At 43.2% G+C, this 21,803-nt stretch overlaps 1 protein-coding gene across 2 annotated transcripts in view; it reads left to right on the top strand.

The window, feature by feature from the left end:
* KIF4A (kinesin family member 4A) overlaps positions 1 to 18,908 on the top strand; it is a 126,680-nt gene extending 107,772 nt beyond the window's left edge. The window contains exons 24-32 of one of the 2 annotated variants that reach the window (XM_087813555.1): positions 4,014 to 4,143; positions 5,926 to 6,096; positions 7,439 to 7,546; positions 8,536 to 8,613; positions 8,963 to 9,061; positions 9,589 to 9,765; positions 16,107 to 16,223; positions 17,859 to 17,981; positions 18,252 to 18,908. In XM_087813555.1, the coding sequence (XP_087669681.1) occupies positions 4,014 to 4,143; positions 5,926 to 6,096; positions 7,439 to 7,546; positions 8,536 to 8,613; positions 8,963 to 9,061; positions 9,589 to 9,765; positions 16,107 to 16,223; positions 17,859 to 17,981; positions 18,252 to 18,452 (1,204 nt within the window). In that variant the 3' untranslated portion in view covers positions 18,453 to 18,908. The remainder of the gene's footprint in view (positions 1 to 4,013; positions 4,144 to 5,925; positions 6,097 to 7,438; positions 7,547 to 8,535; positions 8,614 to 8,962; positions 9,062 to 9,588; positions 9,766 to 16,106; positions 16,224 to 17,858; positions 17,982 to 18,251) is intronic. The other variant, XM_087813556.1, reaches the window with a different exon arrangement.
* The last annotated feature ends 2,895 nt before the right edge of the window (positions 18,909 to 21,803 follow it).

Here is a 21,803-nt window from a genome sequence, read left to right as displayed (position 1 = left end):
ACTAACTTTTAAGGAGCTACCACTTGTATGGTTTTAGTGTATTCTCAAAGAATAGCCACAAAAGGCTATTAAAATGATCCTCCCTTGTCCATGTGAGGCCAGATTGTCTTCATTTACCTCAACAAAGACTGAATGCAGAGGGAGATGTGCAAATCTATGTGTCTTCTACTAAGCCAGATATTATAGAGCTTTGTAAAAGGGAAAAACAATCCCACTCTTCTCACTAAATTATTTTTTGTTGAGGAAAATGTTGTTTTTCATAAAATATGTTATGTATAATGGATTATTATTTTTAAGTGAATTAATAAATATTTAATATTTCTGTTTTACTTTCTAATACTATATGTAAATATCTATAGGTATAACATGTATGTGAATGGAATTTCTTAGGTCCTCAATAATTCTTAAGTGTGAAGGGGTCCTGAGACCTAAATTTGAGAACTGCTATGTTAGGTTGTTTTGGTACCCATCTTCTTTATAGTACCTTACACAGCACTGCATGTTATGCACATACATGCTGGTATGCTCCCTCTCATTGGTCACGTAGCAAATGTGAGAAGGAAGCTAGTAATGAAACTGAAATATTGTGTCAACCTTGGTCTCAGGCCATACTCGATCAGAAAGTATCTGGGCCCAGCTGGCATGGCTCAGTGGTTGAGTATCGACCTAGGATCCAGGAGATTGGGGTTCGATTCCCAGTCAGGGCACATGCCCGGGTTGTGGGGTTGATCCCCAGTCAGGGGCATGCAGGAGGCAGCCAGTCAGTGACTCTCTCAGCATTGATGTTTCTCTCTCCCCCTCTTCCTCTCTCTGAAATCAATAAAGATATTTTTTCTAAAAAAAGAAAAAGAACGTATCTGGAAGCTATAACCAGGATCAGGGTATCGCGTCTTCTTAGAAACTCTTCTGTCTTGTGGCAGGCACTTCAAAATAACCTCTCACAACACCAGCCATAGGTGTCAATTTGGTATTCAATTCCAGCAAAGAGCATCCACGTGTTTGTTATTTTGAGGGCTTTTTTTACTTTCAGTCTCTGACCTGAATCTTGTCCTTGCATAGGTGAGCCACCATATCACAATCTGAGCTTATGTGGCCTATAGACAAAATCATGTTGTAGTCAATGCACTACTAACCTTACTAAAACAAATCTTTCCAAGTCCAGCTATGTGATCCATTCATTTCAACCAGTATTTAATAAAATGAAACCATTTGGATGGTCTTTGGAGTCCCTTTGTAACAGGATTTGAGATACTGTATATCCCAACAGCTGCTGAGCACACATCATAACCGAATGACTAAATTATTATTTAAATGATTTTTAAATTTTTTTTTTTTACTATCCAGTATATATTTTTTTAATTTTTATTTATTTATCTTTATTGTTGAGAGTATTACAGGTGTCCCATTTTTCCCCCCAATTGACCCCATTCATTTTGCTCCCACCCCATCCTCAGGCCTTCACCCCGTTATTGACTGTGTCCATGGGTTATGCATATATGCATATAGCTTCTTTGGTTAATCTCTTCCCACCCTCCACCCCCTTCCCTCTTCCCTCTGAAATATGATCATCTGTTGCCTGCATCAATGTCTCTGGATCTATTTAGTTCATCAGATCCTTTTGTTCATTAGCTTCTTCTTCAAGAAGACCCTTCAACATTTCCTGTAGTGCTGGTCTGGTGGTGATGAACTCCTTTAGCTTTTTCTTATCTGTGAAGCTCTTTATTTGACCTTCAGTTCTAAATGATAGCTTTGCTGGGTAGAGCAATCTTGGTTGTAGTTCCATGTTTTTCATCACTTTGAATATTTCTTGCCACGCCCATCTGGCCTACAAGATTTCTGTTGAGAAATCAGTTGACAGTCATATGGGTGCTCCCTTGTAGGTAACTAACTGCTTTTCTCTTGCTGCTTTTAAGATTCTCTCTTTGTCTTTAACCTTTGGCATTTTAGTTATGATGTGTCTTGCTGTGGGCCTCTTTGGGTTCCTCTTGTTTGGGACCCTCTGTGCTTCCAGGACTTGTAAGTCTGTTTCTTTCCTCGGGTAGGGGAAGTTTTCTGTCATTATTTTTTCAAATAGGTTTTCAATTTCTTGGTCTCTTTCTTCCCCTTCTGGCATCCCAATAATACAAATGTTGACCTCTTGAAGTTGTCCCAGAGGCTCCTTATACTATCTTCCTATTTCTGGATTCTTTTTTCTTTTTTCTCTTCTGGTTGGGTGTTTTTTGTTTCCTCATGTTCCAAATTGCTGATTTGATTCTCAGTGTCCTCTACTCTACCGTTGATTCCCTGTAAATTATTATTTATTTCAGTTTGTGTAGCCTTCCTTTCAAATTTGTTCTTTATTATTTTTTTATTTTCTCAGTTATTTCCTAATAGTCTGCTTAACCATCTTTATAAACAAAATTCTGAACTCTGTATCTATATCTGTTAGCTTGCTTGGATCTATTTCATTTGTTCCTCTTCCAGAGATTTCTTCTGTTCTATCCTTTGTGACATGTTTCTTTGCCTCCACACTTTGTCTGCTTCCAGGTGTTTGTTTCTATATATTAGGTAGAGCTGCTATGTCTCCTGGAATTTGTAGAGTGGCTTTGTGTAGTAGGTGTCCTGTAGGGTCCAGTGGCTCAGCCTCCCCAGTCACCTGAGCTGGGCCCTCTAGGTGCTCCCCTGTGTGGACTGTGTGCACTGTCTTGTTGTAATTGAGCCTTGGTTGCTGTTGGCATCACTGGGAGGAATTGACCCCCAGGCCAAAAGTCTGTGAGGACCAGCTACAACTATAGCCAAAGAGCTGCTGTGCTGGAGACGCCCCTGTGGGTCAGGATTTACTTCAGTGGGGCTTTGGTGTTCACCAAGTGGGCCGCTTGAGTGTGTCAGTCGTGGATGTGGTAGGGGTTATAATCCAGTGTGGTTGAGTCCGATCACCAGGTGCACTGTCTCTGGGGCCTCCCGGGAGGTGCAAAGTCAGCCTCTGCCTGTCGCTTGCCCAGGGCCACCCAGCATGAGCTACACAGCAATCCGTAGTTGGCTGCTACTTGTGCTGGGCTTGGAGGTGTCTAGGAGAGGCCAAGCTATGAGCCAATGCAGGCTGCCGCTAGTGCCAGGCCTGGGGCCTCTTATCAGCCCTATGTTTGAGAGATTTTAGAAAAGTCCTAAGCATGAGGCTCGAGAGGCCACTTGCACAGAAAAGACCCTGGAAATGGCCTGGATGAGCTTGCAGGTGGGGTGGGGAGGGGCCAAAGGTGTAAGTCAGGTGCTGGTTATTCAAATATGGTGCCTGCCAGGCAACTGTGTGGGGCAGGGCTCGCCAAAGGAGCAATGGCCTCTGCCAGTTTCTCTGCCTGGGAGAAAGCTGCCCCTCCACCTCTTGTCCCGACCTCAGGCAGGTTAGTTCCTCCCCAAGTGTCCCAGGTTCCTTTCCAGCTGCTTCCCAGTGCTGTGGCTCAGAGGCAGCGCGTCTGAGTTCGTGTGCGGGCCCTTTAAGAGGAGCTGCCTGGGACTCCCGCACCACCACCCCCACCCTCAGTGACAGTCCCTGAAGCTGTGGGGACTTCTCTTCCCAGCCCTGGAGCCCTGGGCTGGGCGCCTGATGAGGGGCTGGGACCCCTCACTCCTCCGGGAAACCTCCGCCGTGGAGATGTCCCTCCCGGGTTTAAACTGCCACACCCGGTGTGGGCCCGTGGCCACGTCTCCACAATTCAGCCCCAGTCCACCTGCGTCTCCGCCCCTCCTACCGGCCTTGATGTCTATTCAGTTCCCTAGTTGTAGGGCTTCTGTTCAGCTAGATTTCAGGAGGTTCTGAGTGATGGTGGTTCTGTATTTTAGTTGTAATTTTGATGTGGTTGCGGGAGGCGGCAGGTGCAGCTGTTACCTACGCCACCATCTTGATATCTCCTCCATTTAAATGATATTTAACTGATACCTCCTTCCAGAAAACTATTTGAAGTTTCTCCTTGGAGCTCTTCCCCTTTCCTTGGTGTTGAGACTACTAGTAATAAGGCTCACTGTTTTTTTCCTTGAAGGAGTGCTCAGATTGCTGACCTACAGCAGAAGCTGCTGGATGCAGAAAGTGAAGACAGGCCAAAACACCGCTGGGAGAATATTGCTACCATTCTGGAAGCCAAGTGTGTTGTGAAATATTTAATTGGAGAGGTAAACATCACTTCCTACCAGCAATTAGGGGTCTGGCTTGGTAGATTGAAATAATTTGTTAGCCCAGCTGGTGTTGCTCAGTGGTTGAGCATTGACCCATGAACCAGGAGGTTGCTGGTTCAATTCCCAGTCAGGGCACATGCCTTTAGTTGCAGGCTAGATCCTCAGAAGGGAGCCTGCAGGAGGTAGATGATCCATGTTTCTCTCTCATCGATGTTTCTCTCTCTCTCTCCATCTCCCTTCCTCTCTCTAAAATAATCAATAAAAACATTTTTTTTTTAAAAGAAATAAAATGTTAGCCTAGAATACTGTCATTGTGTTATTGCCACTTTTCATGGTAGAAACCACAATGACACTAACATTAGGGAAATTGTTTTATGGGTAAAGGTTGGCGTGTACAAGTGCTCAATAAATGTTTGCCGTTATTATTAGGAAAAGATCAGGATGCCATAGTAGGCCACTACTTAAACATAAACTATTATATTGTACTACTTTTTGAAACACCTATGAGATGTATATTAAAAAAATTTAAGATACAATCTAGGACAGACAAAATCATCTTTGACATACAGAGATTCATCTTAAAGAAAATGCATCTTGCCCAGCCAGCTCAGTGGTTGAGTGTCAACCTATGAACCAGGTCATAATTAGATTCCCAGTCAGGGCACATGCCCGGGTTGTGGGCTTGATCCTCAGTAGGGGGCGTGCAGGAGGCAGCCGATCAATGACTCTCTCTCATCATTGATGTTTCTCTCTCTCTCTCTCTCTCCCTCTCCCTTCCTATCTCTGAAATCATTAAAAACATATAAAAAAAGAAAAAAGAAAATGCATCTACGCTGACCTTAAAATAATGTATATAATCTGTTATCTTACATTGTCCAGGAATTAAAGTTGATCACTTCTGTTGATTGAAGCATTTCTCTTGAGATAAGCATACAAACTCCTCCAACTCTGCAAGTTTGAGCAATGCTATCCTTTCTACATTTTGTGTTGAGTTAGCAGATATATCCTACTAAAGAAATCCTCATCAGTCTTGTCAGCACTGGTGTTTATGATGTTCACCATCTAGGCTAGTAGAGAATATATAACTAGGCCAGCATAAGATATCAATCTAGCCTGAAGAGCCAGATCTGCAGTCTCAGCTAACGCGTCTACGAGCTTCAACATGTGAACACAGACATTCTGAAATGGGACATAATTAGCCATGAGGGTGTGTCTTATGAATTTCTCTTTAAAATTAAGGAAAAACTTCTTTTTTTGTTGTTTTTTTTTAAACATATCTTTATTGATTTCAGATAAAGGAGGGGAAGAGAGAGAGATAGAAACATCAGTGATCAGAGAGTTATTGATCGGCTGCCTAGCTGGCAACCCGGGCATGTGCCCTGACCGGGAATCAAACCCCGATCTCCTGGATCCTAGGTTGATGCTCAACTGCTGAGCCACACCCGGCCGGGCAGGAAAAACTTCTTAAATATTAGAATTTGAAGTTGTCAGCTACTGTTCATGTTGCATTTATTCTTGCCTTGAGACAGAGCAAGAGATTGAATGACCCTAATGATGATTTCTAGCTCTATAAGTTATCTACCTAAACAGAAATATCAGCTCTTGGCCTGGGTAGTGTTATTATTCAGTGGTAGAATCCATATGTCATGAAAACATAAGAATGGACTTGGACATGGAGGAACTTTTCTTAGCCCATTTTAAGAAAGCAGACATTTGCCTGCCTAATGAATGAGGAAAGGTGGCCATTCTCCAAAGAAATTTTTCTTTTATTTCTTCCAGCTGGTCTCCTCCAAAATACAGGTCAGCAAGCTTGAAAGCACCCTGAAACAGAACAAGGCCAGCTGTGCTGACATGCAGAAGATGCTGTTTGATGAACGAAATCATATTGCTGAAATAGAAACAGAGTTACAGGCAGAGCTGTTCAGAGTGGAGCAACAGCACCAAGAGAAGGTAAAAGGGCAAGCCAAGAAGCTATACTGAGGAATAAACCATCATTGCTTTCTGTTGTTAGTTTTAAAAAAATAGTAGGGGGTACGTTTCCTTCAAAGGACCATATAGTCAGAGCGCCTCCTTTAGGCAGCGTGGGGAGGGGTCGGCTCACATTCCGACTGGAGTTCAGCGACTCCGAGACAGGTTCCCCTGGTGCCGCTGGTTCCATCCGCATCCACCACCTCCTGCCCCTGAGCTCCTGGCCCCCAAGCACCGCCCCCTGGGACCTTGCCCTGACCTTGCGCCTTCAGCACTGTGCCCCAGCAGTTAACGTGCTCAAGACTGCACAGTAAATGGAAGAGCTGGGATCTGAAAGCCTGTACTACACACCTAAGCAGAATCAAGATCATAGAGGCCTTATAAGCTATGCCAAAGGGGTCAGGCTTTACTCAAGGTTTGCCTCTAAAAAGTAGAATTGCATATTTGGGATGGTCACATGACCAGTGAGAGCTCCCCAATGCTGGAACAAATGAAGTTTGAGCTATACCTTTATAGGAAACAGAAGATTGAGGTAAAATTTGAAGCAGTTAAGGTGATTCACAAAATAAGAAATGGTTCTCTACTACTCTCCTGAAGTATCCAGGTACTAAATCCTAGATAACCTAGGATTCCAGTCATTTGCTCCTTAAAAATGCAAGCTCTGGAAGAGAAGTATTTCAGATTTTCATTCAATAAACAACTCTGAGTTTACCAAATCTAACACTGGAAACAACCTCAAAAGCTAGAAAGCTGCTTTTATAAAAAGTTTTCTGAGCAATAAAAAATAAAAGACCATGGTAGTTTTCCAAATTTTGCAAATAAGAAACCTGAAACAGAAATAAATGACTTGTCTAAGTTTACCCATACCAGTGACAACAGGTCTTAGCCTCCATTTTGGTATTAAGATTAGCATACCTGGTGAACATTACGATTATGCTTACTCCTTACTACTTCAAATCATGAGAGCAAAAGAGAACAGTTTAGCCCCAGCCAGGTGGCTCAGTTGGTTTGGGTTTGATTCCCACTCATGACCAGTACCTAGGTTGCAAGTTTAGTCCCTGGTTGGGGCGTGTGCAGGAGGCAACTAATCACATTGATGTTTCTCTCTCTCTCTCTCTCTCTCTCTCTCTCTCTCTCACTCTCCCTTCCTCTCTCTAAAAAGCAATAAAAAAAAAATATCCTCAGGTGAGGATTAAAAAAAAGAGAGAGAGCGAGAACAGTTCATTGCTAAATCACAGAAGAGTCATCTGATCACTGCTTGGACTGAGCCTGATTTCCTTTTTTGTCTATTTCTTTGATCCCATTGGGTTGTATCTTTCTCTAGGTGCTGTACCTTCTCAGTCAGCTGCAGCAAAGCCAAATGGCAGAGAAGCAGCTAGAAGTGTCAGTCAGTGAAAAGGAACAACAGCTGCGGAGCACACTGAAATGTCAGGTATAATGAGGCAAAGGTTTCCAGAGATGGGTTCTGCGGGCCTGACAGAATTGATTTAGACTATTGTACTTACAGCAGAGAGTAAATTAGGTTCTGAAAAGGGTTGATAAGAGCAGCCTCTACTACTTTTTGGCCCTAGTTAATCAATGTAAGGGTATTTAGAATGTAGCCACACATAGAATAACCTCCTTTTTGGTACAGAAATGACAGTGCATACTCCATATGAGACTCTGAGGCCTTCTGGTTTTTTGCCTCAACCCTAAGCTCTAAACAGTTGAGATAGTTAAATCATCCAGTAGAATCCTAGGGGCATCCAGCTGTCTCTTCCTGAGTCTGTTTATCTGAGCTGAGACCTGACATCTATAAAATGTCTGTGGTCTAAATTTCCTGCAGAGGCTAGGAGCACCACACCCTTTAGTAGCATGTTGGAGCACTATTTTATCCAACTCAGAATCTTTTTCCTGAACCACCGGTTTCTAGCATTTCCTTGGTACCTCCCATTGAAGATAAAATCAAACTAGTTAAGGTCGTATGCATGAATCTTGATGTCTTAAATGCCAGGAAGTTTAATCAGGCTTATTATTAGAGTAGCAAATAAACTGCCTAGTCTGTGTTGAAAAGGATGAACAAAAGAACCTGTGACTTCAGAGAAACAGAGCTGTCCACATGAGTTTCTTAATCAGCATCCTGATGTGAATAAGGAATGTGAGGCTGGAGAATGGAAAAGAGTAGAAAAGTTTGTAGGGCAGAGCCCATGGTTTCTGTGATGGCTGTCAGGGCTGCTTGGGAGTGTTGGAATAGAAGTGGCATTCAGGACTCCTAGGAACTGATAGGAATCAGGCCTTTTTCTGGGTGCCAGTGCCTGCTGTGCAAAAACCATCTGCTGCCAGCAACTTGGCAGCAGTATGTTTTCATCTCTGTGAGTTGTTTGGTAACCCACATGTAGTGTCCAAAATAATCCCACCGATCTCTGCACTCTCTGGAAATAGGAAGAAGAACTTGAGAAGATGCGCGAAGTATGTGAACAAAATAAGCAGCTCCTCCGAGAGAATGAAATCATAAAGCAGGTAATACAGCCTTTCACCCACTGAACAAGCCCTAGGAGACCCTGTTGTCAACCCTTGGGAGCAAGCCTGAGTATGATGACTTGGCTGTACTTCATGAGATCGACATTGAGTTTTCATGTGATATAGTCATGTGCATTTCAAAATGGTATAAACACACATTTTTTAATTTGCTCTTTTCAGAATCTAATCCTGATCTTGTAAAGTGGGAGTCTTTAAACCTACTTTACTATTACCCTGCTTCACTTTAATATGCTTTAAAATTGAACTAGCTTAGAATCTTTATGTTTGAGCCATGAGCATTCTCAGAAGCTGCCCTGCAATATATACTTTGTCTCTTCTTTTCAAATAGAAACTGACTCTCCTCCAAGTAGCCAGCAAAAAGAAACCACATCTTCCTAAGGATACCCTTCTATCTCCAGACTCTTCTTTCGAATATATCCCACCTAAGGTAAACTCAGTGCCTATGATACCTTCAAATAGCCAAGGTTTGGAGTGTGCTAAAATTGCCTTTTAGAAGAGGTTGAGAAGTAAAATTTCCAAATTCCAGCATCTCGATTTTCCTTGGACTCCCAGATAAAACTCTAGTACAATCTTGAGGAAAATAGACCTTCTCCCTCCCTGGAAGATGAACTCTTGGTCATGTACAGACATGTACCACAGCTGAGGAGGAGGAGGAGCAAAAGAAAAGAGCAGTACTCAGCTGTCCATCCAAAGATACCAGATCATGAGTCCCTCCTTCCTCCCTCAGATTACTCAGTCTCTTTCCCTGCAGTTTCTGTCTTTTTAAAGACTCTGCAAGGCCCAGCCCAAGGCGGAAACAGAATTTCTTCTGATTGGTAAAGCCAAGTGGGGTATATTTGAGGGAGTCTGAAATCTCTGCTCTGAGAATATAGCTGGCAACAGCTACTGTGAAGATATGATCCACATGTTTGTTTGTTTTTTAATTAAATAACCATTCCAAACCTTTGTTCTTAGCCAAGACCTTCCCGTTTTAAAGAAAAGTTACTGGAGCAGAGCATGGACATCGATGATCTAAAATACTGTTCTGAGCATTCTGTGAATGAGCCTGAGGATGGTGATATCGACGATGGGGATGATGAGGAATGGAAACCAACAAAATTATTTAAGATATCCAAGAAGAGCATCCAAGTGGTAGGAGGCAGCTCTCACCTCTGTCAGGGGTTCTAGTCATTATCTTCATTGCCAGTGGGAATGTACTGGCCCCATACCCTGCACCTGAGCCCCTAGGTCCCATTCAAAGGCATTGGCTCCACTTAGGGGTGCTCATTGGGCCAGCTCTGTATGGAACCTGGGGCTAGCAGAAGGAGCTGCCTGAGTGCACAGGGTGGCTCTCTTCATGTCTGCAGGTTGTTACCAATCTGAAAGGCAGTAGTGTTCTATACCATTTCTTCAGGCTGGTTCCAAAGTGACCATAATAATTCTTCACATTTTTAGAGCACTTTGCAGTTTATAAAGCATCTTCATATACATTAATCTCTTTTCATTGTCACAAAAAATCCAATGAGATATTTATTATTTGTTTTACAGATGGATCTGAGACCCACAGGAGGGAAATGACCTTGCCCAAAGTTATGAAACCAAGTGACAGTCAGGACTTGAAATCAAATAGTCTGACTCGTTTTTTTCTGTCATATCATGGTCATATCAGTAAAAATTACAGACGAGGAGCTAAGTGGGAACTTGATCTTCCTTGCTTAATAGAGTGACTTTGCTCACGAGGCTAAGGCACAACGGGAATCAGACACACCAAGTTAAGGCTAGTTAGGAATAGCCTGACTTTGAGGCATGTTTTCTTTATTTACATGATGACAGGTTTACATAATTATCAAACGTAGATGTTTTATGTTGAAACATTAACTTCCCAGGCACTATAGTTTACTGCCACTGCAACTGTTCCCTGCAGCCACATTCTGCTTAAAGAGAGCAGTCACAAACTACCCTAGCTGGCTTCCTGGAAGGTTACTTGATTTCATTAGCTGATCACACAGGGAACTGAGCCTTATAAAGCCACAACACCAGAGAGAAGCAAGTCATGAAGAATAGTCATGGTGGCATTAAGTCATTTGGAAAGAGTCATTAGGAATGCAACTTATTGGGACTAACAGCTCATCCTCAGCCTCAACGAACTAATAATCTAATGGGAAAACAAGGCAAAGAAATAGAAGCACACCATAGAACCTCAGCATCTTCATCTCAGAGAAATGCATTAAGGGGATTTTAAGAGAGACTGACTATAAAGCCAAACCAAGTAGATAGAGTTTAGGAAGATGCCAGGAAAGAGATGACTATTGCTGCATTATAAGACAGAAAGGGAAATACATGTTGGGAGCAACTGGGAGACAATTTCTGGACCAATGAATAGCATACTGCAAAGGCTTTGTAGTAGAAGTAGTAGAGGGATAGAGGGTTTGTCTGACTTACATTCACTTACTCAACGAACATTTATGGACTGTGCTGTGGTTGAAGTGGAGAGCGTGAGCTGAGTGCAGATGAAAAGGTCAGCTAAGTGACAGGAAGCAGAGTTGAAAAATGCACACAGTAACACATGATAGAGGGCCTAAAACTCTGGGGAAGGAATTTCCAAATGAAAAGCAAATACGGGTATACTTTCCTCAAGGAAAGCCTATTGTATGTTATAACACTATTGCTCTAAGACCTTAAAAAGAAATACATAACAAATATTGCAAGTAAATAATATTCGCTATCAATGACAAATCCTATGCCTAAAACAGAGAGATGATTCTTTTCTAGGCTCTCCCCCTGATTTTATAACTAGACAAGAATACAACTGCTCTTTAAGGGGAGCAAGCTGGCATATAATCTAGTTTTTCCCTATATGCAACCTCGAAGTACATGGATGCTATGACTGCTCTTTGATCAGACTGCTCATAGACAGGCACTGTAGATGTTGAAGCTTTGCATGAAGGCAATCCTGATGAATATTGTTCCAACCCAGCGGAAGCAGGCTGGTATTATCATTAGGTTACTGCAAGGGAGACTGCAGCAAGGCACCAAAATGATGATTTGTCCAAAGCTACTGCTGAAAAGTTTGACTTCCTCACTCAGCCATGTTTTCTTAGTGTACTAAGAACATGCTGAGGGATAGTCATGTGCTATAGTTTAAAAAAAGTAGTAGCTTAGGAGCCATATAGACATGAGTTCTAGTCTTGAGTTTGGTACTGGTGAGTTAGATGACCATAAGCAAGTCACTTAATCTCCCTAGGCCTCAGATTCTTCATCTCTGTAATGAAGGGATTTGATTAGAACAGATGTATAATATCCCTTCCAGCACCAATATCCTGAGTCAGAATAACAAAGTTGTATAAATGGGTTTTAATAATTCTGCCTTTATATGGTGGTGTATGGTAATCTGAAAAGTTAAAAAGAAGGAAGGTATGCAAAAGCACCTGTGACAGATAAAATATTATTTAGGTATTATTAAAGCATAGTAAGCATTTTACAAATACTCTTATTTGTCTCCTTTGGCAGAAAAGAGGAAGCAGTTATTCTTTTCTCTATCTTAGTGATGAAAGAATGGAGATGAACTTGGATGAAGTGACTTGTCCAAGGTCATGCCAAGAATTAAATATAGGACTAGAGCCCAAGTTTCCTAATTCCTAGTCTGGTATTCTTTGTTAAAATTTTTACCAGATCTTATCATTCTGAGATACAATACAACACTGAAATCAATGCTAGAAGAATTATAGACTCTAAAGCAATAGTTCTCAAGTCTGTCTGCACATTAGAATCCCCAAAAGAGCTTTGAAACATGGAAGCTGGGGACCCCACACCCCGATATTCTGATTTAATTGGTCTGAGGTGGGACCTGGCCTTTCTGAAAAGCTCACCAGAAATTTCCTATGTGTAATCAGGGTTGAAAACTACTGGCTTAAAGGAACCTCAGAGGTTCCTTTCAGCTCTATTTCCCACTCTATATAAAGAATCCCCCTATTATAGTGCTTCTCAGCTATGATGTTGGGACATGCTGGGTGGGTTGCCAACAGTTGTGATACACACATCTGTACACACACACCACATACCTGTATAATTGAGGTTATGTCTTTGGCAAGGTCATGCTCCCTCTCTTGCATTCTAATCTTGTCCTGGTGTGAGAAAGAATAAAATGAAGTTGTACCTAGCGCATATGGCATTCATGTGAATACATCTGTCACATGTGTCATGACTATTCTATAATACCACTACCAGGTGTATTTCTAGCCTCTGCTTGCTTGAAAACTTCTGGTAGTGGGGAATCTCACAGGGCAGCCCATTGTGTTCCATAACTGTTAGAAAGTTGTTCCTTGTTAAGCTAAAATAATCCCCATGGGTCTTGGCTATATAAAAATCTAATTGTTCTTACTTACGACAGCCTTTCAGATACCTCTCTCATACTATTATCTCTTTGCATAAAATAGAGACACATAGACAGGGTACCAGGGTGTTTTTTGAGGCATATAGATGAATTTGTAAATGGTCGGAGGACCATACCCAGCCTATAGCAATCAATGGATCAATGTCATCCTGGTGAGATATCTCTAGGACATGTCATAGAATTCTGTCTTTTGCCCTGTCTTATTCAAAGAAGCAAAGATTTTTTTATTTTAATGTCCAGTGTTGGCAAATATGACTAAGATGACAATTCCTGTCTATTGCTATTAGGAATGTAAAATTGGTATACCTTTCTATAAGGCACCTTGAAAATACATATCAAAATGTTCCTATCTTTTGGCCCAGTAATTATACACATAAGAATTTATACTAAAGAAACAGTTATCGGTGTATAAAAATATTTATTCTCTCAACAAGTCTTTTTTGAGGATCTAAGTATCAGACACTGATACAGCATATGAGACAGGTAAGATCCTTGACCTCATGAAACTGAAGAAAGACAGTTGTGGAGATAGAGACACAGTAACTAGAAAAACAAAATCATTTTAGATGATAAGAGATAAGAAAATATAGTGAAGTCACAGATGGGATAGGAAAAGAGTACTTCAGAAGAGGGCTTTGGAGAGGCCTCTCCAAGGAGGAGATATTTAAGCTGAGAGCTGAACAAAGTGAAGGAGCAAGTCAGGAAAAGAATCAGAGGAAGAACATTATAGGAAAAAGAAATGGCAAATGCAAAGATCTCTGGGCAGGATGAACTTGGTTTGTGAAGGAGCAGCTGAAAAGACCAGTGTGGCTAGAGTGTATTGAGACGTGGGAGAGAGTAGTACAAGGTCACATCAGAGGGGTAGTCAGGGGCCACATCATGGAGGGCCTTGTCAATCATGATAACATTTGGGTTATATTTATGTACCAGGATATTTGTTGTAACATGATTTATAATAGCAAACAATTTCTTACAAAACAGTCTTAATATCTAACGTAGGGGTCTGGTTTAATAAATTGATATTTTCACATAATGAAATACTATGTACAACTATTAAATATTGAAAATCATGGTTTTGATTTTCAAATTTTATAAAGTGATATATATTATTCTCATAATCAAAACGATGTTATTTTGGTTTCTTTTACCTTTACAACTACAGAATAATGATATGGTTGTCATAAGAAAGAGATATAAGGGCTTGAATTTAACTGTAAACCCAGTATGAATCCACAGACATAACAAGGGCAGGGGAAGCTACTGTGATTTTAGACCTCATTAACAAGACTGTTGGTTCTATAACAAGGGAGGTGTCTGTGTCAATCTACTTCACAGTGGTCACACATCTAGAAAGTTATGCTCATTTCTGGATGTCACAGTTAAAGATGAACTTGAACAAATTGGTATGTAGTTAAGATGGTGAGGATTCTTGGAAACCATATCATGTGGTGAATCATTGAGGGATCTAGGTATATTTAGCTTTGAGAGGATTGGACAGGGGGCACTGGGAAGGGAAAATTATGCTCAGGGTTTGAGCACCTGTGCTGTGAAGGTGGGGTTAAACTGATTTCATGTCATTCCAGATGACAGAATTGTGTCCTGTGGTCAAATGTTATACATAAAATGTTATAATCTCAGGATAAATATAATTTTGGATAATTAGACCAGAGATATTAGAGAGGTGCTTCAAACATCACATCAGGCTTTAAATGGTCCCTGAGGTCTCTTCCGACTCATCCATAACCCTGTTAGCTCTGCGACTTGTTCCAAGCCAAACTATCCCAGTTTCTCCCACCATTTCTCTTATGGCGTCACTTCCTATAATACTGCTCACCCGTCTCTGTTTTGTTTAATGGGACAGACTGCTTCAAATGGGGTCTGGAAGCAGTTGCTCCCCTTGATTTCTGAACTCCAAACTTCTGTCTGACTGTATTTGCTTTTTGACATGCATTTCACACTTTGGACTCGTGGAACTTCATGATATCTCAAATCCCTAGGCCTTTTGTGCAAAAACTACTTTTAAACCAGGTGTTTCCCCTATATTATATTTATATGACTGATTAGGGGAGAACCTGAATGCCAGACTTAAATTGATCCCTGTATAACTTTTCTTTTACTTTTGGCCCATAATTTCAGCCTGTCCAAATATTTTTGAATTATGATTCTGTTATCTTACATATTAATCATCCTTCCAGCTTTGTGTTGTTGCAGCAGATTAATATGCCTACCTTGTAGACCAATTATGAGATTCAAATGAGATTTTTGTATTTGTATACTATATGAAAGTACCCTGAAAACTGTAAAGTGCTATGCAAATGTAAATGATCTTATTTCATATCATCAGTGATTCATTAAACTGCTGAATGATTAAAGTGCTGAGGACAAAGCCCAGGCTGACACTGAACAAACTGTAGAAAATGAACTGGATGAAGTATAGTTAGGTAGATCTAAAGATATCAAGCAACTGTGCTTAGTCCTTAAATATACTATACCTAACTCCACTACCATCCAGCTCACAGTTCTTCACTTTCCCATAAAATGATCATGGGAGTCTCTTTCAGTTGCCCTGCCAATAATATCCCTCTGATTTGTCTTTCAAGTGTTCTATCCCCAAATAAACGGATTTGTCTGGCTTGACTTGTTCTTAGTAAACCCATGGCCGTTCAGGTTGATCATTGTTTCACTAAAGAGAGGACTAAGGAGCCCTGGGCAGTGTTTCTAAGTGGTTAGAGTGTTGGCCTGTGCACCGAAGAGTTTCGGGTCTGATTCCAGGTCAAGGGCATGTACCTGGGTTGCACGTTTGATCCCTAGCCCCACAGCACATAGCACATGTGGAAGGCAACCAATCGATGTGCTTTTATCCCCCGCCCCCCCCTTCCTTCCCTCTTCCCCACTCCCTTCCACTCTGTCTAAAAAAATAATCAGTGGAAAAAAATATCTTCGGGTGAGGATTAACAAGAGAGGACTGAGGAGACAGAAGCTTGGTAAAGTTGATGGTTCTTTCCATCTTTTCAGAAAGGCTTGCAAATGAAGAGAAGGCCTTTTAAACTAGTCATCTAACCCTGTCAGTAATGAGTCTTTCTACAAACTTGTTTTGCAGTGTTCCTGCAAGGGCTGGTGTGGGAATAAGCAGTGTGGGTGTAGGAGACAGAAGTCGAACTGTGGTGTGGACTGCAGCTGTGACCCCACAAAGTGTAGGAACCGTCAGCAAGACAAGGTAGGATCAGTGCTGTTGCCCTTTATGTTCCCCACTAGTTTCCGCCCTTTTCTTCATGAAACCTGGAATCTCCTGCACAGCTCTTCTCACCCTTCTCCTTCCCTCTGCAATCAGAAACAGACACAGTTCACTTAATCCTTCTTCCTCACTGCTAGCCTGTCCACACATCCCCTTCAGAAGCCACAGCCCTTCCCAGAAGATTCCCAGGTATGAGCTCCCCATTCACCGCCTTGGCTATAAAGTTTCTGTACAGTTTCTGAGGCAGAAACAAGGAACAGGAAAGTAGGCAATTACAGGCATATAGACATGCAGGAACAGGCTAATCCAGAGGCTTAGCTGGAACTGTTAGGACCACGTGCTGAGGTGGCAACTTCCAGGAAGGAAGTTAATCCTAACATCTTGAGACATTAGTTACTTAGCCCTCTCCATGGGAACCAGCTATTCCCTGGCTCTAGGAAAAGACCCACAGGAACTTGGTCTTTCTAATAGTCACTGTTGTGAGCCAAGGTAATTGTAGCTGTCCTCCTTCCAGGAATAGCAATTTCAGGGAAACAAAATGTGTGCTGAGAAAGGCAGCACCAAGCACATCAGGTCCACAAACTTGGCCTCCGCCTACCTGTGCCCATGGCAAAAGCTCATTCCAACAGCTCTGTGTGTGATAAACAATAATTTTAGCAAGCTTTGTCTGATGATCATTCATCATGCATTTCTTGAACATCTACACGTGAGCAGTTTTGTCCTGGGTTTTCTATTAAAAATACTTCTAAGGTAGGCAGTCATTAGAGGATTAAAATGGCAGGGTAGAGGTTAGGCTAACAATTGTAAATGTTGCAGGGACCTAAGGAGTCTATTCTTGTAGTTAAGTGAAATGAGTCAGACAGAAAAAATCAAGAATTATATGATTTCACTCATATGTGGGATATAGAACTGAAAGCAACAAATGAACAGACAAAAACTCTTAGACACAGACAGCAGTATGGTAGTTACCAGAGGGAAGGGGGTAGGGAAGGTAGTAAAAGGGGAAGGGGGTCAAATATATGGTGACGGAAAGAGACTTGATTTGGGGTGGTGGGCACACAATGCAGTATACTGACCATGTATCATAGAAATGAACACTTGAAACCTATAATTTTATTAACCAATGTCACCCCAATAAATTTAATAAAATTTTAAATTTTTTAGACTTGTAAAAAAAATTAGACCTTATGCTTTCTGACTCTTAATCCAGTTCTTTATTAATAACAACAGGTAATAATTCCAATCAAAGCTTGTTACCTAAGTAACTTTCTCTTGGCCTCAGTTTCCTTTTCTGAAAAAAAGATTAATACAATACCCTGTAGAGGTGCTAAAAAGGATATTATAGATTGGAAAAAGGGAAAGTTAATCAAAGAAATGACCAAGGCTTGGTCTTCTTTAAACCTTGCCTCGTGATGTGTCCTGTGCCACTATACAACCTAGCCCTTTACCTTCAGAAGCTGCCGTGAAGCACCTCAACCTCCCCCAAGCAGAGTCTCCCTGAGACTTGCTTAGACTTTGATGAGGCCCTTCAAGCTGATGTCTCACTGGTTGAAGGGGAGCAGTGATTCTGTAACCCTAGGAACTGAATTTCTAATAGCCTATCTGCTTGATTCTCAGGATAGCTTGGGCACTGTTGAGCAGACCCAGGATTCTGAAGGCTCCTTTAAACTGGAGGATCCCACAGAGGTGACCCCCGGATTGAACTTCTTCAACCCCATCTGTGCCACTCCAAACAGCAAGGTAAGTAGGCTAAAAGGCAGGCATTTCCAGCTGTAGTATCTTTCTATCTCTGTCTTAGCTCTGACAGAGAGCGGTGCGGGGAGGGGGAAAGGGACAGTCTTCTTGTTGGGAACTAGGAATGGAGCATAGGCTAGAGTCTTTCTTCCTGCAGAGCAATCTTACAGGACGCCTCGTACTATTGGGAACGTACTGGGCATTCGTAGAGGCTAAGCTGAGCTGAGCCTCTGCCCCCACCTGGGATGTAGTCATACATGTTTTTGTCCTTCCTAGATCCTGAAAGAGATGTGTGAGGTGGAGCAGGTTCTGTTAAAGACTGCTCCAGATGCCTCCTCCTTTGGTCTCCAAGAGTTGAAACATGTAGCCACAGAATCTCAAGAAAATAAAGCTCCAGGGAAGAAAAAGAAACGAGCTCTGGCCAGCAATGTCAGCTTCTTCTCTGGCTGCTCCCCTATTGAAGAAGAGGCCCCCTGAAGTTGGACTCTTCATCTCTGCCCCAGTCTGGCTTGCAAGACGTCTTCCGGTTGCAGCCAGAGGTGTTTTTTTAATGACTCCTCTAGATTTCAGGTTTCTTGCTGTTGATCAAAGGGACAGCGTGTTACTGAAAGGGAAGGAACTTTTGTTGGATGTTGGCCCTCAGTCTCCAGACCTTCAGCCCCAGACTATTACTCTCTCTTCTCCAGAAGGGTGCTAAGTTGCCTGCTGAAGAGAGAACCAGCTGACCTTCCTGCTGACTCTTCGGGAACCAGTCTCCAGTACAATGGAGCTCTTTCTGATTTGCCAGCAGTTCAGGCTGTCTCCCAATGCAGATGAGGCCAAGGCTGTCTTATCTCTAGGTTGTGTCAGCTTAATGACAGAGCCTGCCCTAGGTGGGAGGTAAATGAAATCTTTAAAAATGTTAATGTTTTTAAAAATAAAGAAAGAAATAAAGCTTAGTGCTTCTACTATTTGGAAAGATCTTTCTGTGCTATGCTTTCAACCTTGTTCCTCAGCCCCTGGCAACGCCATATAAGTACCCAGGCCCTACTGCCTTGTCATCGCCCCTGTCCCCCTGAGGGGAATATGGAGCAGCATGTGATTTCTTTCTGTCGCTCTGCTACCGCAGGAAATTGGAATAACACTATTAAGGCCAGTGGCCTGACCTCCACTATACAGCCTACCTGGCCTCGAGATTTACCAGGAAGGGGCCAAATTTACATCTCCGTTCACCTGCCACAGTTCTATGTGAAGTCACAAAGTTATGGGTAATAGAGCCAGGACTTGAACCCAGGTCGAACACCAAAACTTATGTGACTAGAGTGGCAGAGGTGACCATCCCTAAAGCCCTGTAGCCTGACCTCTTGCTGGGCATGGGGCCACACTGCTGCCTGCTTTCTCCTTTGAAAGGGGAGCAGAGGGCCGTGGCTTACTCCTTTCTGGGCATCAGAATTCTCCATTTCTGCTTAAAGCTACCAGGGGCCAGCCCTGGAATGTCAAATAGGTTGCTGACGGGCCTTGCAGACTTCTGAAGAGTTTGCAAACCCTGGGCCTCTCATATCCATGCATTCTGAATCCCAGCCCACTCCCCAATAAAAGCTCCCAAAGTAACACCCCCCCGCCCAAACTCCGCACATGAAAGCCCAGACTCCTAGAATCCGCCAGCGCCAAGCAAAGAAAAGTGAAGGATGACCTGCTGAGAATGAAGCCTGCAGGAGGACTAGGTGCCCTGCAGCCCTCTCTGGCCTCCTGCCAGCAAGCAGCCCTGCTTCTCTTTGCATTTTAATGTCCATGGAGCAAGAGAGCCTCTGCCATTGCCAACTAGAGCCCCTGGATACAATGGGAAGGCAGAGAGGGAGGGGGGCTGTCTCCTGGCATAAGAGAGCCAGTCTTCCTTCTCACTGTTCCAAACCCAGTGTGTGTGGGGGGATGGGTAACCGAGCTATCTCCAGAGAGGCATCCTTTCCCACTAACACTGCGTTAGCCCACAGGCTTTCAGCCATCGCACCAGCCAAAAGGTAGAGGGAAGGTCCGTCAGGGCAGCCCCCAGCCCAGTCCCACCCTGAGCCCTGTGCTTTAGCGCTAAGCTGACTACAAGTGTTAGCCAGCCCTCTCTGCTGATGTAGTAACAGCATCTTTTATATGCTGTGGACAAAAAAGGGGCCACATGTTAAACCTGACAAGCTCAAGGGAGGCCTACGTGGTGGCCTTACAGACCCAGAGACAGAAAGTAACCACATAGGATGGTCTGTAGGAAAATAACCACATAACAATTCCTAACTAAGAGCAGTTCATGACCGGCAGTCACATCCTAGGCCTGTATATCTTCTTTGACATAGTTCAGTCTTTACCCTAAGTGAGCCTGTATATTGTCTTTTTGCATCTAATAACATACCCCTGCAATGTCAGAGTGATCTCCTCCAGAACCCTCAGGGCACACCAGAGCAGAAACTATGAACCCCTCATTATTATGTTGTTCCCCACATGCCATCTCTTTGCGTTGTAAATGCTAACTATCCTGTAGCCCCCAGTGTAAAAGATGTATGAGTTTCCCCATTTCACTCTTTATCCAATCTCAGAGATTTCCCTGCTTTGCTATATCCTGACCCATTGATCTACCACCAGTGGATTTCATGAAACTCTCTATGTCTCCTTTGATTCTAGTGTATAAAATAGGCTGTAAAACTGCCATTCTCTGGAGGATTTTCTCAATCCCTTGAGATTTTGCTTCCTGGCAATTTTCAGTTTTGGCTCAAAAAAACTCATAAAATTTCTCTACAAGTTTGAACATTTCTTATGTTCATCTTTCACAATACTGTGACCCTAGCACCCTACACTCCTCAAATGATTTTTGGAAGGAGAATTTAAATACCTTGGAGATAAAGCAGCTGGAATGATGCAAGTCTCAGCCATCCTGAATGAGCATATCCTGTCTGGGGTCGTGGATAGGAACCACACAGCCCATGGAGACCCCTGGCCTAGGAACAGGGTGTCCTGCTGCCCAGATATCAGGAAGTAGCTTGTAATTCTTCTAGATGCATTTTGCATAAGTGGAAATAGACTCCCAAGAGGGAAGGGAGGCTGATGAACCAAGGCTATCCTCCCATGAAGCTTGAGACCAAATGCTGGACTCCCTCACACACACCCCGTCCCAGGGGGCTAGCTGGGCCCCTTCTCCTCTGCCAAGTTGCAAAGTTGTGTGGTCACCTCCCCCAGCTTCTCTCCCGCCTACCAGTGCCCTCAGCCCTCGCCTCCCTGAGCCAGGACAAAGCCCCAGCAGTGACTGAGGGGAGCAGGAGGAGGGACAGAGTGATGGGAAGGCTGCACAAAGGAATTCCTCACCCCAAAGCCCCCTGACCGGCAGCAGCGAGTAAAGCAAGTAAAGAAGCAGATCTGCTCTCCCTCCCTCTTCCTTCCTCCCATTTTCCACCCGGACTGGGCACAGGCCAGAGAGCAGCTGCAGGCCTTCAGAGAGGACCCACACATCCTCCTGTAGGTGGCAACAGTGCCACCTGTTTGACCTGTGGGGCTGAGCCGTGGACTGCAAGAGGGAGGAGGCAGACAACTCGGAGAGGAGCTGGGAAGCAGTGCCGCGCAGAGCAGGAGAGCAGAGCCGCCACTGAGAAAAGGTGTGAGGGCCCGGGAAGGCTGGGGGCTACAGTTGGGAGCAGTGGGTGGAGGCTGGCTCCAACCAGCAGGGATTGGGCAGCACTACTGCTCAACTCCTTTGACTGGGGTTTTCGGGGTGCTCAGACCTGACCCCATCCTCCAAGCAGCTCCTGGAGGGAGGTGGGACTCTGGCAGGCAGTGCCTGGGGTACAGGGGTAGGACCTGAGGGGAGGCAGGATT

The sequence above is a fragment of the Miniopterus natalensis genome, chromosome X, assembly GCF_054644295.1.
Source record: "Miniopterus natalensis isolate mMinNat1 chromosome X, mMinNat1.hap1, whole genome shotgun sequence".
NCBI lineage: Eukaryota > Metazoa > Chordata > Mammalia > Chiroptera > Miniopteridae > Miniopterus > Miniopterus natalensis.
The sequence above is the reverse complement of the archived record's forward strand: the minus strand, read 5'-3'. Positions and strand labels throughout refer to the sequence as shown.